We start from the raw sequence: 22,820 nt of genomic DNA on the forward strand, positions 1-22,820 counted from the left end.
AACCTGCCACTGCTACCAAGACAGCATGAAATGTTGGCCCCCGATCCGGGACCGGATCTGGTGGGGGGCAGACTCTCTCTCTTCGCTCAGGCTTGGGCAAGAGATGTTCTGGATCCTTGGGCGCTAGAAATAGTCTCCCAAGGTTATCTTCTGGAATTCAAGGGACTTCCCCCAAGGGGGAGGTTCCACAGGTCTCAGTTGTCTTCAGACCACATAAAAAGACAGGCATTCTTACATTGTGTAGAAGACCTGTTAAAAATGGGAGTGATTCATCCTGTTCCATTAAGAGAACAAGGGATGGGGTTCTACTCCAATCTGTTCATAGTTCCCAAAAAAGAGGGAACGTTCAGACCAATCTTAGATCTCAAGATCTTAAACAAGTTTCTCAAGGTTCCATCGTTCAAGATGGAAACCATTCGAACTATTCTTCCTTCCATCCAGGAAGGTCAATTCATGACCACGGTGGATTTAAAGGATGCGTATCTACATATTCCTATCCACAAGGAACATCATCGGTTCCTAAGGTTCGCATTCCTGGACAAACATTACCAGTTCGTGGCGCTTCCTTTCGGATTAGCCACTGCTCCAAGGATTTTCACAAAGGTACTAGGGTCCCTTCTAGCTGTGCTAAGACCAAGGGGCATTGCTGTAGTACCTTACTTGGACGACATTCTGATTCAAGCGTCGTCCCTTCCTCAAGCAAGGGCTCACACGGACATTGTCCTGGCCTTTCTCAGATCTCACGGATGGAAAGTGAACGTGGAAAAGAGTTCTCTATCCCCGTCAACAAGGGTTCCCTTCTTGGGAACAATAATAGACTCCTTAGAAATGAGGATTTTTCTGACAGAGGCCAGAAAAACAAAACTTCTAGACTCTTGTCGGATACTTCATTCCGTTCCTCTTCCTTCCATAGCTCAGTGCATGGAAGTGATCGGGTTGATGGTAGCGGCAATGGACATAGTTCCTTTTGCGCGCATTCATCTAAGACCATTACAACTGTGCATGCTCAGTCAGTGGAATGGGGACTATACAGACTTGTCTCCGAAGATACAAGTAAATCAGAGGACCAGAGACTCACTCCGTTGGTGGCTGTCCCTGGACAACCTGTCACAAGGGATGACATTCCGCAGACCAGAGTGGGTCATTGTCACGACCGACGCCAGTCTGATGGGCTGGGGCGCGGTCTGGGGATCCCTGAAAGCTCAGGGTCTTTGGTCTCGGGAAGAATCTCTTCTACCGATAAATATTCTGGAACTGAGAGCGATATTCAATGCTCTCAAGGCTTGGCCTCAGCTAGCGAGGGCCAAGTTCATACGGTTTCAATCAGACAACATGACAACTGTTGCGTACATCAACCATCAGGGGGGAACAAGGAGTTCCCTAGCGATGGAAGAAGTGACCAAAATCATTCTATGGGCGGAGTCTCACTCCTGCCACCTGTCTGCTATCCACATCCCAGGAGTGGAAAATTGGGAAGCGGATTTTCTGAGTCGTCAGACATTGCATCCGGGGGAGTGGGAACTCCATCCGGAAATCTTTGCCCAAGTCACTCAGCTGTGGGGCATTCCAGACATGGATCTGATGGCCTCTCGTCAGAACTTCAAAGTTCCTTGCTGCGGGTCCAGATCCAGGGATCCCAAGGCGGCTCTAGTGGATGCACTAGTAGCACCTTGGACCTTCAAACTAGCTTATGTGTTCCCGCCGTTTCCTCTCATCCCCAGGCTGGTAGCCAGGATCAATCAGGAGAGGGCGTCGGTGATCTTGATAGCTCCTGCGTGGCCACGCAGGACTTGGTATGCAGATCTGGTGAATATGTCATCGGCTCCACCTTGGAAGCTACCTTTGAGACGAGACCTTCTTGTTCAGGGTCCGTTCGAACATCCGAATCTGGTTTCACTCCAGCTGACTGCTTGGAGATTGAACGCTTGATTTTATCGAAGCGAGGGTTCTCAGATTCTGTTATCGATACTCTTGTTCAGGCCAGAAAGCCTGTAACTAGAAAGATTTACCACAAAATTTGGAAAAAATATATCTGTTGGTGTGAATCTAAAGGATTCCCTTGGGACAAGGTTAAGATTCCTAGGATTCTATCCTTCCTTCAAGAAGGATTGGAAAAAGGATTATCTGCAAGTTCCCTGAAGGGACAGATTTCTGCCTTGTCGGTGTTACTTCACAAAAAACTGGCTGCTGTGCCAGATGTTCAAGCCTTTGTTCAGGCTCTGGTTAGAATTAAGCCTGTTTACAAACCTTTGACTCCTCCTTGGAGTCTCAATTTAGTTCTTTCAGTTCTTCAGGGGGTTCCGTTTGAACCCTTGCATTCCGTTGATATTAAGTTATTATCTTGGAAAGTTTTGTTTTTAGTTGCAATTTCTTCTGCCAGAAGAGTTTCAGAATTATCTGCTCTGCAGTGTTCTCCTCCTTATCTGGTGTTCCATGCAGATAAGGTGGTTTTACGTACTAAACCTGGTTTTCTTCCAAAAGTTGTTTCTAACAAAAACATTAACCAGGAGATTATCGTACCTTCTCTGTGTCCGAAACCAGTTTCAAAGAAGGAACGTTTGTTGCACAATTTGGATGTTGTTCGCGCTCTAAAATTCTATTTAGATGCTACAAAGGATTTTAGACAAACATCTTCCTTGTTTGTTGTTTATTCCGGTAAAAGGAGAGGTCAAAAAGCAACTTCTACCTCTCTCTCTTTTTGGATTAAAAGCATCATCAGATTGGCTTACGAGACTGCCGGACGGCAGCCTCCCGAAAGAATCACAGCTCATTCCACTAGGGCTGTGGCTTCCACATGGGCCTTCAAGAACGAGGCTTCTGTTGATCAGATATGTAGGGCAGCGACTTGGTCTTCACTGCACACTTTTACCAAATTTTACAAGTTTGATACTTTTGCTTCTTCTGAGGCTATTTTTGGGAGAAAGGTTTTGCAAGCCGTGGTGCCTTCCATTTAGGTGACCTGATTTGCTCCCTCCCTTCATCCGTGTCCTAAAGCTTTGGTATTGGTTCCCACAAGTAAGGATGACGCCGTGGACCGGACACACCTATGTTGGAGAAAACAGAATTTATGTTTACCTGATAAATTACTTTCTCCAACGGTGTGTCCGGTCCACGGCCCGCCCTGGTTTTTTTAATCAGGTCTGATAATTTATTTTCTTTAACTACAGTCACCACGGTACCATATGGTTTCTCCTATGCAAATATTCCTCCTTAACGTCGGTCGAATGACTGGGGTAGGCGGAGCCTAGGAGGGATCATGTGACCAGCTTTGCTGGGCTCTTTGCCATTTCCTGTTGGGGAAGAGAATATCCCCACAAGTAAGGATGACGCCGTGGACCGGACACACCGTTGGAGAAAGTAATTTATCAGGTAAACATAAATTCTGTTTTTGAGAGTTTAGAAAAAAAGTAAAAAAAAATAGTTTAAAAGCTACAGGCGTGATAATTAATAAATGTTTGTGTGGGTTTTTTTATTTATTTTTTACTTTTTGTAATTTTACAATGATTTCTTCATTCTATAAATTGTTGAAACGGTCATCCCCGGAAAAAAAAATAGTGAGAGATTTCATAGGTAAACTAAAATAACAAGGCCTCTATTTCTGTTTAAACTGAGTGATATCAAAACATATATTTTAATTCCTTGGTGTCTTGGCACATTTTACTCTAAAACCTCAGTAGTGAAGGGGTAGAGATACATATATATGACCGTTATTTCTTCTGTGGCATGCATACAAATATCTTGCTTATCTCGTTAGCTGCTGCCCTGCATTGAGCACTATGTTTCATATCTGCAAGGGTCCCTAAAACATTTTCCATCTGAGAAATTTTATTTCTTAATAATGACACGGTGAGTCCACGGATCATCTAATTACTATTGGGAATATCACTCCTGCCCAGCAGGAGGTGGCAAAGAGCACCACAGAAAAGCTGTTAAATATCACCTCCCTTTCCTCCAACCCCAGTCATTCTCTTTGCCTATGTTAAGAGCAAGGAGTTGGTAAAGTTTAGGTGTTTATAAGCAGATACTTCAAGCAAGATTTCTCTTATGGTGTATCCAGTCCACGGATTCATCCTTGTGGGATATTCTCAATCCCTACAGGAAGTGGCAAAGAGAGCACACAGCAAAGCTGTCCATATAGCTCCCCTCAGGCTCCGCCCCCCAGTCATTCTCTTTGCCGCTCTAACAAGTAGCATCTCCACGGGAGGGTAAAGAGTATGTGGTGTTAGATTTGTAGTTTTTTATTTCTTCAATCAAGAGTTTATTTTAAAATAGTGCCGGTTTGTACTATTTACTCTGAGGCAGAAAGTGATGAAGATTTCTGCTGAGAGGAATAAGATTTTAGCATGTTGTAACTAAGCTGTTCCCACACAGGACTGTTGAGTGCCGGAGAACTTAAGTTGGGGGGAACAGTTTGCAGGCTTAAACTGCTTAAGGTATGCTCAGTCATTTTTTTCTAACAAGACCTGGTAATGCTAGAAGACTGATAGAAATCCCCATGTGGGAAGGTAAGCCATTTTCTGAGACGCAGTATAGAAGGATGGCTTCTGTGAAGGGCTTAAATACTGGTAGACACTGTGATGGGCTAAATCGATTACTTTATTAGTGTAATCTTACATTTATCAAGTGTTTTTAGACGTTGGAACACTTTTGGGTTTTTTTTACTACGCCTGGCATTTTGTAGGACACCTAATCTGACTCAGGAAGGCCCCATAACTCTGGAAAGGGGGCCTCATTTTCACGCCTCAGTTGCGCAGTTGTTTTGCAAGGCAGCTTCATGCAGCTTCACGTGTAGAGTCCTGAGAGTACAGGAGGACTTCAGGGAGGCTCCTTTTCTTCTGCAAATAACCCAAAAGGAAGGTAGGGCCACAGCAAAGACTGTGGCACCGTGCTGTAGTGTGTTAAACCGGTAGTTTACTTAAATTTGCTCCGGTTTGTGTGCTTTTTATTATTTAAAGACACAGTAACGTTTTTTCAAAAAGTGACTTTTACTGTATTGTAGTGCTGTCTAAGTCTGTCAAACATGTCTGAGCCTTCAGATAGACCTTGTTCTTTATGTTTAAAAGCCATGGCGGTACCCCCATTGCATTTGTGTTTAAAGTGTGCTAAAACATCTAAGCATTTTAAAGACCATGCAGTGACACTTAAAAATGTAGCCCAAGATGATTCTTTAACGGAAGGTAATGAGGATAGTCCTTCCTCTCCCCATGTGTCGACACCAGTAACGCCCGCGCAAGCGATGCCTAGTATCTCTAGCGCATTGGCCCCTATTACTTTACAACAATTAGCAGCAGTAATGGATAATTCCCTTGCAGCATTTTTATCCAAACTGCCAGTTTTTCTAAGAAAGCTTGATAGCTCAGTTTTAAATACAGAGGATGAGCAATCAGAAGCTTTGGATGATTTATCTGTACGCTGGATGATTGTGACCCCATGGTGGTCCCAGAAAAACTGTGTAAAATGGACAGGTTTTTAGAGGTCCCTGTATACACTGAGGCATTTCCGATCCCAAAGAGGGTGGCGGATATTGTGACTAGGGAGTGGGAGAGACCAGGTGTACCCTTTGTCTCCCCCCCCCCCCCCCATCTTTAAGAAAATGTTCCCCATAAACGACCCCAGGCGGGACGCGTGGCAGACGGTCCCTAAGGTAGAGGGAGCTGTTTCAACACTTGCTAAGCGTACAACTATACCAATAGAGGACAGTTGTGCTTTCAAAGATCCTATGGATAAAAAATTGGAAGGATTGCTGAAGAAAATATTTGTTCAGCAAGGTTTTCTTCTCCAACCAATTGCCTGCATTATTCCGGTAACTACTGCAGCAGCATTTTGGTTTGAGGCTCTGGAGGAGTCGCTCCAGAGGGAGACTTCATACGACGAGGTCATGGATAGAATTCATGCTCTAAAGCTGGCTAATTCTTTTATCACTGATGCCGCTTTGCAATTAGCTAAGTTAGCAGCGATAAACTCAGGTTTTGCCATCATGGCGCGAAGAGCGCTTTGGCTCAAATCGTGGTCGGCGGATGTGTCGTCCAAAACGAAACTGTTAAATATTCCCTTCAAGGGGAAAACCCTGTTTGGCCCAGAGCTGAAAGAAATTATTTCGGATATCACTGGGGGAAAGGGCTATGCCCTTCCACAAGATAGGCCGTTTAAGGCCAAAAACAAGGCTAATTTTCGCTCCTTTCGCAACTTCAGGAGCGGACCTGCTGCAACCTCTGCTGCCGCAAAGCAGGATAACGCTTCACAGCCCAAGGCAACCCGGAAACCCTTGCAGGGCTGGAATAAGGGCAAACAGGCCAAGAAGCCTGCTACCAAGACAGCATGAAGGGGTAGCCCCCGATCCGGGACTGGATCTAGTAGGGGGCAGACTTTCTCTCTTTGCTCAGGCTTGGGCAAGAGATGTTCCAGATCCCTGGGCATTAGAAATAGTTGCTCAGGGGTACCTTCTAGAATTCAAGGATTCTCCCCCAAGGGGAAGGTTCCACATTTCTCGTTTGTCTTCAGACCAAACAAAGAAACAGGCGTTCTTACGCTGTGTAGAAGATCTACTAAAAATGGGAGTGATACACCCAGTTCCAATTGCAGAACAAGGACTGGGCTTTTACTCAAACCTGTTCGTAGTTACTTTCAGGCCAATCCTGGATCTAAAAATTCTAAACAAATTCCTCAGAGTTCCGTCTTTCAAGATGGAAACCATTCGGACAATCTTGCCGATGATCCAGGAAAGTCAATATATGACTACCGTGGATCTAAAGATGCGTATCTACATATCCCTATCCACAAAGATCACCATCAGTTCCTAAGGTACGCCTTTCTGGACAAACATTACCAGTTCGTGGCTCTTCCTTTCGGGTTGGCCACCGCTCCCAGAATTTTCACAAAGGTGCTAGGGTCCCTTCTAGCGGTACTAAGACCGCGGGGCATTGCATTAGCACCTTACCTAGACGATATCTTAATACAGGCGTCTTTTCACAGAGCCAAGGCTCATACGGACATTGTTCTGGCCTTCCTAAAGTCTCACGGGTGGAAGGTGAACGTAGAAAAAAGTTCTGTCCCCGCTCACAAGGGTTCCCTTCCTGGGAATACTAATAGACTCAGTAGAAATGAAAATCTTTCTGACAGAGGTCAGGAAGTCAAAACTTTGGAATACTTGCCGAGTTCTTCACTCCATTCTTTGGCCTTCTGTGGCTCAGTGCATGGAGGTAATCGGTCTAATGGTTGCGGCAATGGACGTAGTCCCTTTTGCCAGAATTCATCTCAGACCACTGCAACTGTGCATGCTCAAGCAGTGGAATGGAGATTATGCAGATTTGTCTCCTCAAATACAAATGGACCAGAAAACCAGAGACTCTCTTCTCTGGTGGTTGTCTCAGGATCACCTGTCTCAGGGAATGAGTTTCCGCAGGCCGGAGTGGATCATTGTTATGACCGATGCCAGTCTGTTAGGCTGGGGTGCGGTCTGGGACTCCATGAAAGCTCTGGGTCTAGGTTCTCGGGAAGAATCTCTTCTCCCGATAAACATTTTGGAGCTGAGAGCGATATTCAATACGCTCCAGGCGTGGCCTCAACTAGCGGAGGCCAAATTCATCAGATTTCAGTCGGACAACATCACGACTGTAGCGTACATCAATCATCAGGGAGGAACAAAGAGTTCCCTAGCGATGAAGGAAGTATCCAAGATCATCGAATGGGCGGAGGATCACTCCTGCCATCTATCTGCAATCCACATCCCAGGGGTAGACAACTGGGAGGCGGATTTTCTAAGTCGTCAGACTTTCCATCCGCTATGGGGCACTCCAGAATTGGATTTGATGGCGTCCCGTCAGAACGCCAAACTTCCCCTTTACGGATCCAGATCCAGGGATCCCAAGGCGGCATTGATAGATGCATTAATAGCACCTTGGTCATTCAGTCTAGCTTATGTCTTTCCACCGTTTCCTCTTCTTCCTCGGCTAGTAGCCAGAATCAAACAGGAGAAGGCTTCGGTTATTTTGATAGCACCTGCGTGGCCACGCAGGACTTGGTATGCAGACCTAGTGGACATGTCTTCGGTCCCACCGTGGAAACTGCCATCAAGGCAGGATCTTCTAATTCAAGGTCCTTTCAAGCATCCAAATCTAGTTTCTCTGCAACTGACTGCTTGGAGATTGGACGCTTAATCCTAGCTAAGCGGGGTTTCTCTGAATCAGTTATAGATACTCTGATACAGACGTGAAAGCCTGTCACCAGGAAAATTTACCATAAGATATGGCGGAAATATCTTTGTTGGTGTAAATCCAAGGGTTACTCGTGGAGTAAGGTTAGGATTCCAAGGTTATTGTCTTTTCTCCAAGAAGGTTTGGAGAAAGGTCTGTTAGCTAGTTCCTTAAAGGGACAGATATCTGCTCTGTCTATCCTGTTACACAAGCGTCTGGCAGCTGTACCAGACGTTCAGGCGTTTGCACAGGCCCTAGTTAGAATCAAGCCTGTCTACAGACCTGTGGCTCCTCCATGGAGTCTAAATTTAGTTCTTTCAGTTCTTCAAGGGGTCCCGTTTGAACCTTTGCATTCCATAGATATTAAGTTATTATCTTGGAAAGTTTTGTTTTTAGTAGCCATTTCTTCTGCTCGAAGAGTTTCAGAATTGTCTGCTTTGCAGTGTAATTCACCCTATCTGATGTTCCATGCAGATAAGGTTGTTTTGCGTACCAAACCTGGTTTCCTTCCAAAGGTGGTTTCTAATAAGAATATTAACCAGGAAATCATTGTTCCTTCTCTGTGCCCTAATCCAGTTTCTAAGACGGAACGACTGTTGCACAATCTTGATGTGGTTCGTGCTTTAAAATTCTATTTAAAAGCAACTAAAGATTTCAGACAAACATCATCCTTGTTTGTTGTGTATTCTGGTAAGAGGAGAGGTCAGAAAGCGACTGCTACCTCTTTCCTTCTGGCTGAAAAGCATCATCTGTTTGGCTTATGAGACTGCTGGAAAGCAGCCTCCTGAACGAATTACAGCTCATTCCACCAGAGCTGTGGCTTCCACATGGGCTTTCAAGAATGAGGCTTCTGTTGAACAGATTTGTAAGGCAGCGACTTGGTCTTCACTGCATACATTTGCCAAATTTTACAAATTCGATACTTTTGCTTCTTCGGAGGCTATTTTTGGGAGAAAGGTTTTGCAAGCAGTGGTGCCTTCCGTTTAGGTTACCTGACTTGTTCCCTCCCTTCATCCGTGTCCTAAAGCTTTGGTATTGGTATCCCACAAGTAAGGATGAATCCGTGGACTGGATACACCATGTAAGAAAAAACAGAATTTATGCTTACCTGATAAATTACTTTCTCTTACGGTGTATCCAGTCCACGGCCCGCCCTGGCAATTAAGTCAGGTTCAAATTTTATTTTAGTAAACTACAGTCACCGCTGCACCCTATAGTTTCTCCTTTTTCTCCTAACCGTCGGTTGAATGACTGTGGGGGCGGAGCCTGAGGGGAGCTATATGGACAGCTTTGCTGTGTGCTCTCTTTGCCACTTCCTGTAGGGATTGAGAATATCCCACAGGTAAGGATGAATCCGTGGACTGGATACACCGTAAGAGAAAGTAATTTATTAGGTAAGCATAAATTCTGTTTTTGTTATTTTTCAGCAGTACAAGTTTGTTATGCTTTGTCCTGGGGTGTAGCCGTAGCCCATGTCAGTCTCTTCAGTAGAGCAGTGGTGGCTTTTAAGCAATGGGAACTTGTGGAGTACAATCCTCACTGTGCCTCCCATATATTTAATGCTGCCCTAACATTTAAAAGCCTGAGTAAGATTACTCGGTCTTTGTTTCTCTTCCACAGATCCATGTGAGGGAACATGCCTCTCAAACCTAGTGAGCTGGCTTGCTGCCTGGCAGATTTCTGAAGATAAGCTGACTTTATTTTTCTTGGAACTTTATGCAGGAAAACTTGGCACTTTATTATCAGTTTATGGGACAAGAGACATTCTCCTATAGAATAGGGATCATGTTAATATCTGCAGCAATGGCAGGCACTGGGGACATGTATATAATTTTTTTTAGAAGACATCCCGAAGTATTGATCTAGGCCCATTTTGGTATATTTCATGCCACCATTTCACCGCCAAATGCGATCAAATAAAAAAAAAAAAAAATTGTTCACTTTTTCACAAACTTTAGGTTTCTCACTGAAATTATTTACAGCTTGTCCAATTATGGCACAAATGGTTCTAAATGCTTCTCTGGGATCCCCTTTGTTCAGAAATAGAAGATATTTATGGCTCTGGCATTACTTTTTGGTGATTAGAAGTCCGTTAAATGCCGCTGCACACCACATTTGTATTATGCCCAGCAGTGACAGGGTTAAGTAGGGAGCTTGAAGGGTTAATTTTAGCTTTAGTATAGAGATCAGCCTCCCACCTGACACATCCCACACCCTGATCCCTCCCAAACAGCTTTCTACCCTCCCCCACCCCACAATTGTCCCTGCCATCTTAAGTACTGAAATAGGATTTTTTTTTTTTTTTAAATAAAAAATCTAAACTTATTCTGCTGTGTAGGATCCCCACTTAGCCCCCAACCTCCCTGATCCCCCCCCCCCCCCCCCTGAGCTCTCTAACCCTCCCCCTAACTATTCTCCACCATTTTGGGTACTGGCAGCTGTTTGCCTGTACCCACTTTGCAATAAAATGTTACTTTTTTTTTTTTTTTAAAAACCCACTTTTCTGTAGTATAGCTGCCCCCTCCATACCCTACCCCCTCCCAGATTGCTTTTATAAGGTATCCCCCACCACCCTCTCCCAGTACTCTCTCCCAATACTTTGCTTTTTTTAATATGCCTAGATCGCGGGCGTGCTCGCATTCGCACACGTGCTCACCCGGCATTGACTAAAAGCTGGCCGGAAGGAAGTTCCCCAGCGATTAGCCGCCCACCCGCCTCACTACAGCTGCTCCCACCCACCAATGATCAGCACCATCACTGGCTGATGCAGAGGGGGCCACAGAGTGGATCTCTCTGCATTGATGTGCCTAAAAAGGTATTGTAGTGATGCCTCAATATCGAGGCATCACGGCAATACCTTGGAAGCGATCAGGATCGCTTCCAGTGGCTTGAAACCCCTGACGACGTACATGGTACGTCGCTGGTCTTTAAAGACTAGTTTGTGTAAGCAGTACCCTGTACGACATGCGTCGTTAAGGGGTTAATTATAGCTACAAGGGTAGTATTCTTGGGAACCATAATAGATTCCCTATCGATGAAAATTTTTCTGACAGAAGTCAGAAAATCAAATATCTTTGATTCTTGTCTGGCACTTCAGCCCTTTCCTCTGCCGTCAGTAGCTCAATGTATGGAGGTGATCAGTCTGATGGTAGTTGCCATGGACATCCATTCAGTTTGCCCGTTTCCACCTCAGACCTCTGCAGTTATGCATGCTCAGACAGTGGAACGGGGATTATGCGGATCTGTTTCCACGATTACATCTGAACCAGTAGACAAGAGATTCTCTTCTTTGGTTGTCTCCCAGGGAACCTAATTCCGCAGACCCACCTGGGTGATTGTGACAACGGACGCCAGCCTACTGGGATGGGGTGCAGTCTGGGGCTCTCTAAAGGCTCAGGGGACATGTACTCGGGAGGAGTCTGTTCTCCCCATAAACATTCTGGAGCTGAGGGCAATCTTCAATGCTCACCTGGCCTCAGCTTCAGCCCGGTTTATCAGGTTCCAGTCGGACAATATAACTTCAGTGGCTTACGTAAACCATCAGGGAGGAACTCGGAGTTCCTTGGCCATGACAGAGGTAGCCAAAATTATTCAGTGGGCGGAAACCCACAATTGCCGTCTATCTGTGATCCACATTCCGTGAGTGGACAATTGGGAAGCTGATTTTCTGAGCAGATAGACCTTTCAGCCAGGGGAGTGGGAACTCTATCTGGAAGTGTTTTCCAGCTAGATTCTCAAATCAGGACAACCGGAACTGGATCTCATGGCATCTCGTCAGAATGCCAAGCTCAAGAGGTACGGGTCGAGGTTGAGGAATCCTCAGGCTGTGCTGATCAATGATCTGGTGGTCCCTTGGAATTTCAGTCTAGCATACCCATTTCCTCCGTTTGCTCTCCTTCCATGGGTCATTGTGCAAATCAAACAGGAGAGGGTGTTGGTGATTCTCATTGCACCGGCGTGGCCTCGCAGGATCTGGTATGCAGAACTAGTGGAGATGTCATCTCTCCCACCTTGGAGACCTCCACTCAGGAAGGACCTTCTACTTCAAGGGCTATTCCTTCATCCAAATCTCATTTCTCTGAAGCTGACTGCTTGGAGATTGAACGCTTAATCCTATCTAAGCGGGGATTTTCTGAGTTAGTCATTGAGACCATGATTCAGGCTCGTAAGCCTGTTACCAGGAAGATTTACTACAAGATATGGTGTAAATATCTATATTGGTGTGAATCCAGAGGCTATTCTTGGAGTAGAGTTCGGATTCCTAGAATTCTGTATTTTCTCCCAAGAGAGTTTGGAGAAGGGTTTATCGGCAAGTTCTTTGAAAGGTCAAATATCTGCCTTGTCTATTTTGTTGCATAAACGTCTGGCGCATGTACCAGACGTGCAATCGTTCTGTCAGGCCTGTGTTCAAACCTGTTACTCCTCCCTGGAGTCTTAACCTTGTTCTTAAAGTGAATGTAAATTTTGATGCTAAAGTGCCCGGTTTTTTAAAATTCGATTAAAGAGGGGCACTTTAATTCATCAAAATTTACATTTCCCTCCTGTTGTGAAAAAAATACTTTTTTAAACTTGACAGCTGCTGCAGTTTCCTCCGGTTGTTGCAAGCCATTTCTGACGTCAGGAATGATGGATCAGTCATCCTCCAATCACGGCTTCCCCTCCAGGGGAATCAGTGTCTGATTCATCACTGTGATTGGAGGAAGCCGGATTAATCATTTTAGACCCAGGAAGAGGCTTGCGACCGGCGGAGGAAGCTGCTGTCAAGATTCAAAGGTACGTTTTCGTTCCCCCCCCCCCCACACACACACACACAACAGGAGGGAAATGTACATTTTGATGAATTAAAATGCCCCTGTTTTTAATCGAATTTTTAAAAACCGGGCCCTTTAGCATCAAAATTTACATTCACTTTAAGGTTCTTGAACAGGCTCAGTTTGAGCCTGTGTATTCCTTTAGATATTAAATTGTTATCTTGGAAGGTTTTGTTTCTTGTTGCTATTTCATCTGCGCGTAGAGTCTCAGAGCTCTCGGCGTTACAGTACGGGTCTCCTTACCTTATTTTTCATTCGGATAAGGTAGTTTTGCATACTAAGTTAGGGTTTCACCCTAAAGTGGTTTTGGATAGGAACATTAATCTGGAGATTGTGGTTCCTGCTTTATGTCCTAACCCTTCTTCTCATAAGGAACATCTGCTGCACAACTTAAGACGTGCTGCATGCGTTAACATTCTATTTATAGGCGACTAAGGATTTTCGCCAGTCTTCTGCTCTATTTGTGGTTTTCTCTGGGCAACGTAAGGGGCAGAAAGCTACGGCTACTTTCTTTGTGGCTGAAGAGTATCATACACTTGGCCTATGAAACTGCTGGCCAGCAGCCTCCTGAGAGGGTCACGGCTCATTCTACGAGGGATGTTTCCTCTTCCTGGGTATTCAAAAATGAAGCTTCTGTGGAACAGATTTGCAAGGCTGCAACTTTGTCCTCTCTTCACACTTTTTCTAAATTCTATAAATTTGATACTTTTGCCTCGGCTAAGGCTTCTTTTAGGAGAAAGGTTTTTCAAGATGTGCCTTCTGTTTAGGTTCCCTGTCTTGTCCCTCCCTTATCTGTGTCCTCTAGCTTGGGTATTGATTCCCAATAGTAATTAGATGATCCATGGACTCACCATGTCATTAGAAAGAAAACAATTTATGCTTACCTGATACATTTTTCTTTCTTGACAGGGTGAGTCTACGGCCCACCCTGTTTTTTTTAAAAGACTGGCTATTGTCATACTATAAACCTCACACAGGTTTTTTGTCATGTTATAAACCTCAGGCACCTCTGCACCTTGTTGCTTCCTTTCTCTCCTTTCACTTCGGTCGAATGACTGGGGTTGGAGGGAAGGGAGGTGATATTTAACAGCTTTGCTGTGGTGCTCTTTGCTGCCTCCTGCTGGGCTGGAGTGATATTCCCAATAGTAATTAGATGATCCGTGGACTCACCATGTCAAGAAAGAAATACATTTATCAGGTAAGCTTAAAGTTTGTTTATTTTTACCAGTAAATACAGTATATTCGCTTTATCAACAAATGCTTGATAAAGACAATGAAACAGCACTTAGTCTGAACTTCAAATGAGTAGTAGATTTCTTTTTTTTTCTAACAAATTTCAAAGTTATGTATATTTTCACTCCCCCTTTACTATTTTGCAGCCAACCCAAATGCACATAAGTATATGCTGACTGTGAATTCTTGCACATGCTCAGTAGGAGCTGGTGACTCAAAATTATTAAAAGACTGTGCACATTTTGTAAATTAAAGTAAATTGGAAAGTTGTTTAAAATTGCATGCTCTATCTGAATCTTTAAAGTTTAATTTGACCTGAGTGTCCCTTTAATGGACTTGGATAGTTTTTAAAAGCATACCCCTTAGCCGAAAAATAAAAAAAATAGAATGAGCTTTCATGAGCACATAAATAGTCTCTGCTTCCTGAGTACCTTTAGTGTGTGCTATCTTCTTGCTTATCAAGTCCTGCTCCTGAATGAATTTTGGAAACTGTGTTGTATGATACTTTTATTTCTGGTGATAATGGGTGTGCCTGTGTGTGTCATTTTTACGGTTTTATTTGTCTCCTGAATTTATGGTCTTCAGTTAGAAAACAAGTCTTGGGCACAGCAAAGTGACAACACTGGCAAATTGTAAGAGGTAACCCTTCAGGAAGTGACCTTTTCCTCTTTGTTTTCTCTCTGAAGGCTCTTATTGAGTTTTTCCAATTTTTAGTTCAGTCTTTGTGTGGTAAGCCAGGGTTTGACAAAATAAGGGGCCAGGGAGGCAATTGCACCTTAGGACAAACATTTTGCTCTTAATTTTGTGGACTGATTCTTAACAAATTTTGTTGAACACTTTTTAAGCTATTGTTGTTGTTTTTATATAGCTTAAATGGACATGAAACCCACATTTTTCTTTCATGATTTAGAAAGAGAATGCAATTCTAAACATCTTTCGAATTTACTTCTATTATCTAATTTGTTTTATTCTCTTGATATTCTTTGCTGAAAAGCATATCTAGATATGCTCAGTAGCTGCTGATTGGTTGCTGCACATAGAAGCCTTGTGTGATTGGCTCACCATGTGCATTGCTTTTTCTTCAACTAAGGATATCTAAAAAATGAAGCAAAATAAATAATAGAAGTAAATTGTAATGTTTAAATTTGTATTCTCTATCTGAATCATGAAAGAAAGATTTTGGGTTTAGTGGCCCTTTAAGCTATTAACTACACAACTAATAAAATTACTATCCGTCTTCATCTGCAGACTCCATGGCCTGGGAACATATTGTTATGGATACTCTGGAGGACAACATTCCAAGAGCTCGTGCTGGCCACTGTGCTGTGGCGATCAATACGCGTCTTTACATATGGAGTGGTCGTGATGGCTACCGAAAAGCCTGGAACAACCAGGTTTGCTGCAAAGACCTGTGGTACCTTGAAACCGGTATGAATTGCTGTGAAAGAGCACTATTTAGCCAAGATGATTTTATTTATATCTCAGCTCTCGCTGGATTGAAGACAAACATTCTTTGCATTCAAATCTGGTCTGAGAAAGGTGAGATTTCCCCCGAAATGTCACCACATTAAAGCAGCAAGGAATGTTTGTCTTTAATCCAGCGAGTGCGGTCTGTATTTTTTCTATTATGTGGTTTTGTCAGCACCCTGGTAGCTGACTGTTTAATTTTTATATTTTTTGCATCAGTTTAATTGTTTTTTAAAGGGACATGAAACCCAATTTTTTTCTCTCCATGGTTTAGAATGAGTATACAATCTTAAACAACTTTCTAATTTACTTCTATTAACTAATTTGCTTAATTCACTTGATATTCTTTGCTGAAAAGCATATCTAGATAGGCTCAGTAGCTGCAGAATGGTGACTGCACATAGATGCCTCGTGTGATTGGCTCACCATGTGCATTGCCATTTCTTTGACAAAGGATATCTAAAAAAAAAAAGGAAGCAAATTAGATAATAGAAGTAAATTGGAATGTTTAAAATTGTATTCTCTATCTAAATCATGAAGGAAATTTTTGGGGTTTAGTGTCTCTTTAAGCTAACAGAAAGTGATTGCCTATACTTCACTATACTATACCCCTTAAGGACTGGTTGCTCACTGGCTTTTTAGCTTAACTTTAACAAAGAGTAGACTCTGGTGTATAATTTAAATCCAAACTTAATTGATCCTTTAAAAGGTAATTTTTATGTAATGTGTCAACAGAGAAACCACCTGCACCTGCTCGTGTCCAGCTAGTAAGAGCAAACACAAACTCCTTGGAAGTCAGTTGGGGTGCAGTATCAACAGCAGACAGTTATTTACTACAGCTCCAAAAATATGACATCCCAGCTGCTGCAGCAGCAATGTCGCCTGCCAATCCAGTTCCGTCTGTGCCTGTGAATCCACCCAGGAGTCCTGCACCAGCAACAGCAGCCCCATCAGTACAGCCAGTGACACATACCGGTATCACACTCCTGCCACAAGCTGCTTCTGTGCCCCAAACAACAGCCACAATCCAGGTTTTGCCTACCATGCCAGGAAGTCCAATAGCAGTGTCTGCTGCTCCTCGTACACAGGGTAAGTTGCTAATATCTGTAATTTATATTCTTGGTAAATGCCTTTTTTTTGTCTCAACATACTATTGCTTTTCTGTTTTTGTTTGTTTTTTCTCCAGTTGTCCCAGCTGTTTTGAAAGTTGGAGGTCCTCAGTCCACAGTTACCAACCCTTTAGTAACTGTTCGACCGGCCACTCAGATTGGGAAAGGTCCAATGACTGTAACCTCACTTCCTCCTGGAGTTCGAATGGTGGTGCCCGCCCAGAATACTCAAGGAACTGTAAGTATTTAGAGCTCATTAGTGTATAGCTTATGTCCACTTCCACTGGATGATTTGATTTTACAGTATATAATTTCTTGCACATGTGTTTAAAAATAAATACTGATTTGTGACACATATATCCGAATTTTGGTTTCACATTGTTATGAGCATTTTCCTGACGTTTCTCCTAATTACTATTGTGTGCTATTAACCCTTTACCGCTGTTAGGACATTCCATGCCGTCCAAACTGTGCTGGGTTTTATCGCCGTTGGGACAGCATGAAATGTCTTGAAGCCATAGTGGCTTGGTAAATGGGCTCGTGGGCTGGAGGGCGTGCCTAGCGTCATAACCACTCTCCCCTTACCCGATGCTATCATTGAAATAAATTGCGTAAAAGGGTTAAGATTTTAATTTATATTAGTGACAGGATGCGGTTCGCAAATGAGTGCATGGAATTAATAATTTATTTTCTTTTACAAGATATGACAAAACCACGGATTTCATCCTTCCTTATGGGATATCGCCTCCTGGTCAGCAGGAGAAGGCAAAGAGCACCACAGCAGATGCGCTCAAGCGACTCCGTGTTCTTCAACTGCGTCCACTTCATTCACTCTGCAGGATATGGCTGCCATTATGTCATCCACTCTTACAGAAGTTTTATCTAAGTTGCCAGTGTTACAAGGCAAACGCAGTAGGACAGAGGCCCATGTGGTCCCTGATGCTTTGATGGCTATCTCCGATGTACCCTTCCAGGGCTCTGAATTGGGGGGGTAGGGAGGCCCTGTCTGAGGGGGAACTTTCTGACTCAGGAAGTGAATTACCCCAAACAGATTCGGAAGTGATGTCTTTCAGGTTTAAGCTTGAACACCTCCTTCTGTTACTACGGGAGGTTTTAATGACTCTGGACGACTGTGACTCTATTGTGGTCCCTCCAGAGAAATTGTGTAAGATGGACAGATACTTGGAGGTCCCTTCTTATTCTGTTTTTCCGGTTTCTAAGAGAATTTCGGAAATTATTGCTAGGGAATGGGAAAGACCGGGTATCCCGTTCTCCCCTTCCCCTATAATTAAGAAAATGTACCCTATAGCTGACACCGTGCAGAATTCTTGGCAGACAATCCCTAAGGTGGAGGGAGCTATCTCTACCCTGGCTAAGCGTACGACTATTCCTATAGAGGACAGTTGTGCTTTCAAAGACCCCATGGATAAGAAGTTGGAGGGTCTTCTCAAAAAACTTTATGTACATCAAGGGTTTCTTTTGCAACCGACGGCCTGCATTGTAACAGTCACAACTGCGGCCGCTTTTTGGTTTGACGCTCTAGAAGAGTCCCTTAGGACTGAGATTTCTTTAGAGGAAATACAGGATAGAATTAAGGCCCTTAGACTGACTAATTCTTTTATTATGGATGCTTCTTTTCAGATCGCGAAATTGTCGTCTAAGAATGCAGGATTCGCCATCTTCGCACGAAGAGCCTTATGGTTAAAGTCTTAGTCTGCGTATGTATCCTCAAAATCTAAGCTATTGGCTATTCCCTTCAAGGGAAAGACCCTGTTTGTGCCGGACTTGAAGGAGATCATTTCTGATATTACGGGAGGTAAAGGTCACGTTCTCCCTCAAGATAAAACATCTAAGCAAAGGGGACGACAGAGTAATTTTCGTTCCTTTCGAAACTTCAAGGGAATCCCCTCTTCCACTAAACAGGAAGGGAATTTTTCTCAAGCCAAGTCCACCTGGAGACCCAACCAGACTTGCAACAAGGGTAAACAACCCACGAAGCCTGCTGCCGCTACCAGGGCAGCATGAAGGGTCGGCCCCCGATCCGGGACCGGATCTAGTAGGGGGCAGACTTTCTTTCTTTGTCCAGGCTTGGATCAGCAACGTTCAGGATCCCTGGACCATAGAAATAGTGTCTCAGGGGTATCAGTTGGAGTTCAAAAATTCCTTCACCAGAGGAAGGTTCCTTTTACGATTATCTGTCGACCAGATAAAGAGAGGCGTTCTTACACTGTGTAGGAGATCTATCCCTCATGGGAGTAATATGCCTCGTTCCAATTCAGGAACAGGGGCAGGGGTTTTATTCAAATCCTATTTGTAGCTCCCAAAAAAGAGGGAACGTTTCAACCCATTTTAGATCTTAAAAGTTTAAACAAGTTTTTCAGAGTTCCATCCTTCAAGATGGAAACTATTCGCACCATTCTTCTGTTGATCCAGGAGGGACAATATATGACTACCGTGGATCTAAAGGGTGCATATCTTCATATCCCTATACACAGTGATCATCACAAGTTCCTAAGGTTTGCCTTCCTGGACAAACATTTTCAATTTGTGGCTCTTCCTTTTGATCTGGCCACAGCACCCAGAATTTTCACAAAGGTTCTGGGGTCTCTGCTAGCGGTTCTCAGGCTGCAGGGCATTGCATTGGCGCCTTATCTGGACGACTTTCTGATCCAGGCGTCTTATCAACTAACAAAGTCTCATACCGACATTGTCCTGTCCTTTCTGCGGGCTCACGGGTGGAAGGTGAATCTAGAAAAGAGTTCACTAATTCCACAGACAAGGGTTCCTTTTCTGGGAACTCTAATCGACTCTCTATCCATGACTCTTTTTGACGAAAGTCAGAAAGTTAAAGATTCTGAATACATGCCGTTGCCTTCAGTCCAATCCTCGGCCGTCAGTGGCTCAGTGCATGGAGGCAATTGGATTGATGGTGGCAGCAATGGACATCATTCCGTTCGCTCGTTTTCATCTCAGACCTCTACAGCTGAGCATGCTCAGACAATGGAATGGAGATTTATGCAAATTTGTCTCCTCAAATAGATCTGGATCAGGAGACAAGGGACTCTCTTCTTTGGTGGTTGTCGCTGGATCATCTGTCCCAAGGGACGTGCTTCCGCAGGCCCTCATTGGTGATAGTGACAACGGACGCCAGCCTGATAGGATGGGGTGCAGTCTGGAATTCCCTGATGTGTGGACTCGGTCGGAGTCTATACTTCCCATCAATATTTTGGAGCTGAGGGCAATTTTCAATGCGCTTCAGGCTTGGCCTCAGTTGGCTTCGGCCAAATTCATCAGATTCCAGTCGGACAACATCACGACTGTGGCTTACATCAATCATCAGGGAGGAACAAAAGGAGTTCCTTAGCGATGACAGAAGTATCCAAGATAATTCAGTGGGCGGAAGCTCACTCTTGTTATCTGTCAGCAAACTACATCCCAAGAGTGGACAACTGTGAGGCGGATTTTTTGAGCAGACAGACGTTTCATCCGGGGGAATGGGAACTTTATCCAGAGGTCTTTGCCACCCTGATTCTCAGATGGGGCAGGCCGGAACTGGATCTTATGGCGTCTCGTCAGAATGCCAAACTCCCGAGGTACGGATCCAGGTCCAGGTCCTCAGGCCGAGCTGATAGATGCCTTGGTCGTTCAGTCCAGCTTATGTGTTCCTTCTGTTTGCTTTCCTTCCCCGGGTAATTGCTCGAGTCAAACAGGAGAGGGCTTCGGTGATTCTCATCGCTCCTGCCTGGCCTCGCAGGACTTGGTATGCCGATCTGGTGGACATGTCATCTCTGCCATCGTGGAAGCTTCCATTGAGGCAAGACCTTCTCATTCAGGGACCCTTCCATCATCCGAATCTAATTTCTCTGCAGCAGACTGCTTGGAGATTGAATGCTTGATTTTATCTAAGCGAGGGTTCTCTGATTCGGTCATTGATACCTTGATTCAGTCATGCAAGCCTGTAACTAGAAAGATTTACCATAAGATATGGCGTAAATATCTATTGGTGCGAATCCAAGGGCTACTCATGGAGTAAGGTTAGGATTCCTAGGATTTTATCTTTTCTCCAAGAAGGATTGGAGAAAGGGTTGTCAGCAAGTTCCTTAAAGGAACAGATGTCTGGCAGATGTCCCAGATGTTAAATCTTTTTGTCAGGCTCTGACTAGAATCAGGTCTGTGTTTAGACCAATTGCTCCTCCTTGGAGTTTGAATTTAGTTCTTAATTTTCTTCAAGGGGTTCCGTTTGAACCTATGCATTCCATAGATATTAAGTTATTATCGTGGAAAGTTTTTTATTTTTGGTTGCTATTTCTTCTGCTCGCAGAGTTTGAGCTCTCGGCATTGCAATGTGATTCTCCTTATCTTATTTTTCATTCCGATAAGGTAGTGTTGCGTACCAAACCTTGTTTTCTTCCTAAGGTTGTTTCCAACAAAAATGTTAATCAGGAAATTATTGTTCCTTCATTGTGTCCTAATCCTTCTAAGAAGGAGCGTCTGTTACATAACTTGGACGTGGTCCGTGCCCTGAAGTTTTACTTGCAGGCGACTAAAGAATTTCGTCAATCATCTTCATTATTTGTTGTCTTTTCCGGGAAACGTAGGGGTCAGAAAGCTACGGCTACCTCTTTCTTTCTGGCTGAAGAGTATCATCCGTTTTGCATATGAGACTGCTGGACAGCAGCCTCCTGAAGGAATTACGGCTCATTCTACTATGGCGGTGGCTTCCTCATGGGCTTTTAAAAACGATGCTTCTGTTGAACAGATTTGCAAGGCTGCAACTTGGTCGTCTCTTCACACTTTTTCCAAATTTTCCAAATTTGATACTTTTGCCTCGTCCGAGGCTGTTTTTGGGAGAAAGGTTCTTCAAGCAGTGGTGCCTTCTGTTTAGGTTCCTGTCTTGTCCCTCCCTTTCATCCGTGTCCTATAGCTTTGGTATTATATCCCATAAGTAAGGATGAAATCCGTGGACTCGTCATATCTTGTAAAAGAAAAGGAAATTGATGCTTACTTGATAAATTAGTTTTTTTTTACGATATTACAAGTCCATGGCCCACCCTGTCATTTTCTAAGACAGGTCTTTATTTTTGTTAAACTTCAGCCACCTCTGCACCTTGGCTTTTCCTTTCTCTTCCTAACTTCGGTCGAATGACTGGAGTGGGAGGGAAGGGAGGAGCTATATATACAGCTCTGCTGTGGTGCTCTTTGCCTCCTACTGACCAGGGGGCGATATCTCATAAGTAAGGATGAAATCCGTGGACTCGTCATATATCGTAAAAGAAACAAATTTATCGGGTAAGCATAAATTTCCTTTTTTGTTATGTTATACTCATGTATTAATCGCTCCACTTAAAGGGACAGTCTACTCCAAAAACAATTGTTTAAAAAAAATAATCACTTTATAACCCATCCACCCCCCCTTTTGCACAACCAACACGGTTATTATATTCTACTTTTTTACTTCTTTGATCACCTTTGTATCTAAGCCTTCTCAGACTGCCTCCTTATCCTTGGTTTTATTTACAGACTTGTATTTTAGACAATTAGGCAAGAACAACCCAGGTTGTAAACCAAAAATGGGCCCGCTTCTAAACTTACATTCTTGCTTTTTAAATAAAGATAGCAAGAGCATGAAGAAAAATTGATAATATGAGTAAATTAGAAAGTTGCTTAAAATTGCATGCTCTATCTGAATCATGACAAAAAAAAATTGGGTTCAGTATCCCTTTAAATGAAACAAGGCAGTTTTAGCTTTCTTTTCCCTTGCTAGTGTGTTTAAAAACTAGGGCTGCAACTAACTATTGTCGTAATCGATTAATCAGCCGATTATTTTTACAAAATCCTATCAATCTAGGGCTAAATATAAATAACAAGCTTGGCACTATATCATGCAAAGCATAATCCCAAATCACCTGATTTAATATAAACAATGCAAATGATGACTACTATTATTTCTGGGTTGCACATAAGCCAGGAGTAGTTGTAAACTTATACTGTTCTGAAAAAGTGAAAAG

The 22,820-nt window shown here is 43.6% G+C and overlaps 1 protein-coding gene across 1 annotated transcript in view; it reads left to right on the forward strand.

Moving 5' to 3' along the window:
• Nucleotides 1-22,820, forward strand: part of HCFC1 (host cell factor C1) — a gene marked incomplete in the record, with an annotated part of 480,694 nt that overhangs the window by 153,041 nt on the left and 304,833 nt on the right. Inside the window, 3 exon segments of the mRNA XM_053696082.1 lie at nt 15,485-15,664; nt 16,439-16,792; nt 16,890-17,050. Coding sequence (XP_053552057.1) covers nt 15,485-15,664; nt 16,439-16,792; nt 16,890-17,050 — 695 coding nt within the window.

The sequence above is a fragment of the Bombina bombina genome, chromosome 12, assembly GCF_027579735.1.
Source record: "Bombina bombina isolate aBomBom1 chromosome 12, aBomBom1.pri, whole genome shotgun sequence".
Classification (NCBI taxonomy): domain Eukaryota; kingdom Metazoa; phylum Chordata; class Amphibia; order Anura; family Bombinatoridae; genus Bombina; species Bombina bombina.